At 34.7% G+C, this 5,194-nt stretch overlaps 1 protein-coding gene across 1 annotated transcript; it reads left to right on the plus strand.

Annotated features, from left to right (window-relative positions):
• Positions 1-244: 244 nt before the first annotated feature.
• LOC131943041 (chymotrypsinogen A) lies at positions 245-4,739 on the plus strand. The gene is made up of 2 exons (XM_059303049.1): positions 245-345; positions 3,450-4,739. The coding sequence occupies exons 1-2, from the start codon at positions 339-341 to the stop codon at positions 4,328-4,330; spliced, it is 888 nt and encodes a 295-aa protein (XP_059159032.1). The 5' UTR covers positions 245-338; the 3' UTR covers positions 4,331-4,739.
• Positions 4,740-5,194: the final 455 nt, after the last annotated feature.

A 5,194-nucleotide genomic window follows, 5' to 3' on the forward strand; every position in this document is an offset into this window, starting at 1 on the left:
CTATCCGAACTTTCTTGCCTTGTTTGAAGTAGATTGCTAAAACTTTATAAGGTTGTATGCAATTCGTTTTAATTTTTTATCTTCCTCTGAATGAGCACACAAACTAACCCTCTATACGTGAAACCAAGCTCCTGCCTACTTAAGAACACTTTCAAAAACACATTTTAAGGGGAATTACCATTAAATGACGCACCGAAACGTCATTTTCACAACTTTGGCGTAGCGAGTCTCCAAATATTTCACGATGTATGTACATTTCTGATGTAAAATGTTTAAACATTTACTAATTCTTAATTTAGTTAAATCCTTTTTAGAATTATAAGGTAATTAAAATACAAATGCAGTGTAAGTGCTTGGATTTTTCATGCTAGTGTCCTAGGATCATGACTAAGACTAGGTAAAATTATTACTTTTTATTATAAAACTGGAAAGTAAACGATTGCACAAATACGTTTTAATAACAAGATTTTATGTAAATATATAACAATACACTACTATTTGAATAACTATAAAGAAAAGAAGCGCGAATCACTGTATTATCTATCGGATACCCTTACTAATATTTTTGAAGAGAACAACACTTTACTAAACTATACTTTATAGTCGTTTAAATAATAGTGTCTGGTCTGAATTATACATGGTCCGAAAGAAAACCCACTATACTAAATATGTGAAAATTTGAAACATTTGCATATTTTTTACTGTAAAGGCTAATAAAGGCTATCAAAATCCGCTAGGGACAACATTTTATTATTAAATTAAGAATAATGTTTTCAACCCTTTTTTTTGCTGTTTAATACTTACTTTCATATGCTAAACATGTAATAGTATTCAAATGGCTTTAAATCTTATATTGTAAAAAAATAGAAAAAAAACTTGTCATATCCACTTAAATTAAAATAAACCGGGAGTGATCTCCCCTAAACTTTCTCGAATGTTTTCATATAAAGCAATGGGGGATGAAGCTTTATTTTTGAGATTTATCCATCGACTTATTCACAGCTTCATCCACAAAACGATCCATATTCTTAAGTTAGAAGAAACTTATCATAGAAGAAACTTATCATAATTTACTGTGATCATTCCCTTTTTCTCTGATGTCTTTTTCACCAGCAAGGCAATCATATCATTCTGAACAACGACAAATTCGGTCAAGTATTTTTTAGTGCATGTGTTCTGTGTGTTCTCTATATACCTCACTGGGATGACCTTCACTGTCGCACTCGAGTCGACTTGGCATACAACATTATTTCGCCCAATGATCATCGCTGCTTTAATCATCTTTTGTCTTGTATCACTGACAGCCAACAAACACTCTTCTGATAGCAAACACCAATAATCTTTACTTACGTCATTCCGCACTTCACAGCGAAATGATTCAGTTTGGCACAATTCTTACATCTTTTACCCGATGTGGGACATAGTTCTTTAATAAATGTGTGCTTTTTACACAGTTTCTACAAGAGGGTATCAAGTGCTTATTGTTTCCTTTATATGACACTGCAAAAACTTTTTTTACTTCCAATTTTCTATTTTCCGCTTCATTCAAAATTTGCAACTGTTAGTCCTTTTCTTCTGCTATTGTAACCTACTTAGGTCTTTTCTTTACTTATATTATTTAGTTTCCTGAGTTATGTGGTTAACCTTGAGAGAGTTGTTAGGTCACCTGATCTCCTCGGTCAACTGAACTCAGTCACCTGATGTGATTGGGATGTGATTGTTTATCCCGATCCTTGGCAGATCCTCGACCAATGATCTTGCGACATTTAGGATCCTTAACAGATCCTGAACCAATAGTCGTATGACTTTTGAGTGATCTCCCTAATACTAAGCTGTATATAATCTCGTGCAGATCATGTCCCAAGGCAGCCTTATTGACTTTGGACTAGGAGAGAAATGTGCCGTATGTTGCTGGGCCATTTTCAGTTGCCTAGTTTGTGGCATATTTTTTCTCCTTATATAAGGTATTGTGTGACCATTTTTAGTGTTACTGATATTTTGTCTTGGTGTATAATTGCACCCTTGTCACATCGGTGATAGTTTGTTATCAGGTTTGGAGGTTTATTTAAGTAACCTTGAGAGATCTATAAAATGACTTTTGTTGGTTTATTATTGACCCTAAGTTGTATTGTATTTTACTTTGGCTTAGAATCTATTGTATATACGTGTACACAAATTAAATAGTAGTTGTCAGTTGAGCCTAGTTTGAGTCACATCATTCCAATGTGTTCGTTCCCCTAGACTATTTTAACAAGCCCACATAGATGCAGGTGTGTTCATTCTGTCCATGGGTATTTTTGTCTAACTACATCAAACGAACCCGGGGCGTTCGCCTGTTCTGCGTCTGTCGGACGGCGATCGTAACACTATCTTACATAATTCTAAGCGAGATTTTAATGTTAATTGTGCTTGTGCCAGGAATATTTCTCTACTGTCCTTGTCCTTGATCCCCAACACTACACTGTCTCGCAACAATGTTTCTTCCATATGTTCACAGAAATTACAAGTCTTGACCATTTTTAAAAAAAAATCTCTTACATACTCCTATACTGTTTAATTCACCTCCTGATTTCTTCTGTTCTTTCTTCTTCTTCTTCGTTCTTAATTTTACTATTGGAAGGGATACCCTCCTTATGCGCCATTGAGGCCATTGACTCCGATTCAGCCTGCTTTTATTTTTGGATTTGCTTCCATAGCCTTTGTCCAACCAAGAACAAACTACAAGGCAGCAGTTGTTTAATTTTGGAGTTGTCTCTCCTAGAAGAGTTGCCGTTCGTTAGCTAACGGATCTCATCTGCCCGACAGTTCGAACTCGTGACTTTTAGGTTTAGCAACCATGAGCTTTACCGACTCGACTACGCCCACCTTGAAACGTTATTACATTAAACAGCATAGACGACATAAATTGTCTCTGAGACTGTCAGAAGTTAACTAACTCACAGGTACACATCAGCTACACAGTGAACACTCAAGGGACATAACCATAATATACCAAAATACAAGGGACGTAATAAATCACCAACAAGACAACGAAAATTATTAACAATAATCATTTTTGTTCCATCAAATAGCTTTGACATTGAATAGTTTGAAACTTTTTAGCCATCCGTCAGTCAATCATGCATTCGTCTCACCCTCTATATGTCCACCCGTCAATCCACCGAATCACCCATCCACCGAATCACCCATTGATCTATCTATCCATCAACCCATCCATCCATTCCATTCATATTATTCACCCGTCCATATCGTCCATCCATCAAACTATTTGTCAATATCTTCATCCATCCGTTTATTTATGTTTTTCATTTAGTATTTTAATCACATTTGCTAATTCGTTCATTTATTAAAGCTATTTTAGTGTTTGCGAGTAGACATTTCAGAAAGTTAACAACCATTTAAATTATAATACCAAGTATATCTAGTTTCTGACTATTTTTTTTTTAAAGTTGGTTTTCAGGTAACGAAATTCCGGACAGTTCCAGATCAAACTATGTGCTTGGACAAAGTAATTAAACTTCCTTTAGTGGTGTATAAACTTCTTTACTTCTGGCAGTTTTATGTAGATGCGCCAATGGTGTCAGACATGCTCAATCAAAAAGGCTGTGGTGTTTCCAACTACAATATTTCTGACCTTATTATCAATGGTGTTGATGCACCCAGAAACGCTTGGCCTTGGCAGGTTCTTGTTCTAACAGATGAGAATATGTGTGGTGGTTCTATTATTGACCGTGAATGGATCTTGACTGCGGCACACTGCATAACATCGTTAGACACATATGTCTTTCTGGGCGAAGTTGATTTTAAAAAATACAAGTCTCCTTATAGAAAAGTTGTATTAAAGGTACAACATCCACATTACAGCACATATCCAATAACAAACGATCTTGCACTTTTAAAACTTTCAACGCCGATTGACTACTCAGAATCGATTCGGCCGATTTGCTTACCAGAGGGAAACATTTGGGATGCGTCCCCTTGTTTTATCACGGGCTATGGTCTAATAACAAGAAACACAAGTTCCCCCATTTTGCCAGACAGACTGATGCAACTCCGGGTGGGTATCATGGATCAACGTTTGTGCAAAATTATGAGTACTATAGTAATGCCACCACACCACGCTTCCTATATTTGTCTTGATACCCCAGAGATGTCTATGGCGTTTAGAGGAGATTCTGGTGGACCCCTGAGCTGCTACAAAAACCGAAGATTTTATCTTCTGGGCGTGAGTAGTTTTGGAGGAAATGATGATATAGCATACATATTTCCAAGCGTTTATGTTTCTGTTGCACATTACATGGATTGGATAAAACTTTACGTGGACATTTAAGCTTATAAGCTTTCGGAGAATTGCATTATGCCACTATTTCAATTGCATTTGAATCGATGTTTGGTTTTAAATTGCGACGTTTTTTATGCATTCGATATTTTCAAACTATCGTGTAAAGGCATTAAAAAAACAAGTTATGCAAAAGCAAAACATGTACATTTTTATAAGCAGGATATTACTAAAAACATGTTTAAAGTTATAACTTGTGTTTAAAAAAGGCATTAAGTTAATTTAATTCATTGCACTAAGAAAAATTAAATGTACACTATGACTTTATCGTATACGAAGTATAGATGAAGTATTGTAATTGTGCAAAAAATTCAAAATCGAGATTTTTTTAGAAATCTCGGCATTTTACACCTACCTGAGTAAGAAAAAAACTATTTTTTCCATTGTGTCTGTATGTATGTGTGTGTGTGTGTGTGTGTGTGTGTGTGTGTGTGTGTGTGTGTGTGACTGCATATATGTGTCTCGCTTTATTTAAAAAGTGTTATATAAGTAGTTCGCGTTTTAAAATTTTGTTAATAAAAACACTTTTGTGTTTTATGTCTTAGTTCTTTAAACAATGTGGAAAAAGGGAAAAGTAAAATATTATTTACGTATTAATTTTATTCTTTTTCGTCGTTAAGTTTCGTTCTTTCTCTCTTAAAAATGGATTTTATATATTTTGATAATTTCAAATTACACATTTCAACTTACACATTTCAACTTACACATATCAACGTACACATGCCAACTTACACATTTCAACTTACACATGTCAACTTACATATTCCAACTTACACATTTATATTCAACATTCTTTGAACTGGTTAAAAGAATTCGTCATTATTAAGTAAATTTAAGATCGACAATTGGTAAATT

The sequence above is a fragment of the Physella acuta genome, unplaced genomic scaffold (assembly GCF_028476545.2).
Source record: "Physella acuta isolate Inbredline_101_S28 unplaced genomic scaffold, ASM2847654v3 ptg000438l, whole genome shotgun sequence".
NCBI classification, from domain to species: Eukaryota; Metazoa; Mollusca; class Gastropoda; family Physidae; genus Physella; species Physella acuta.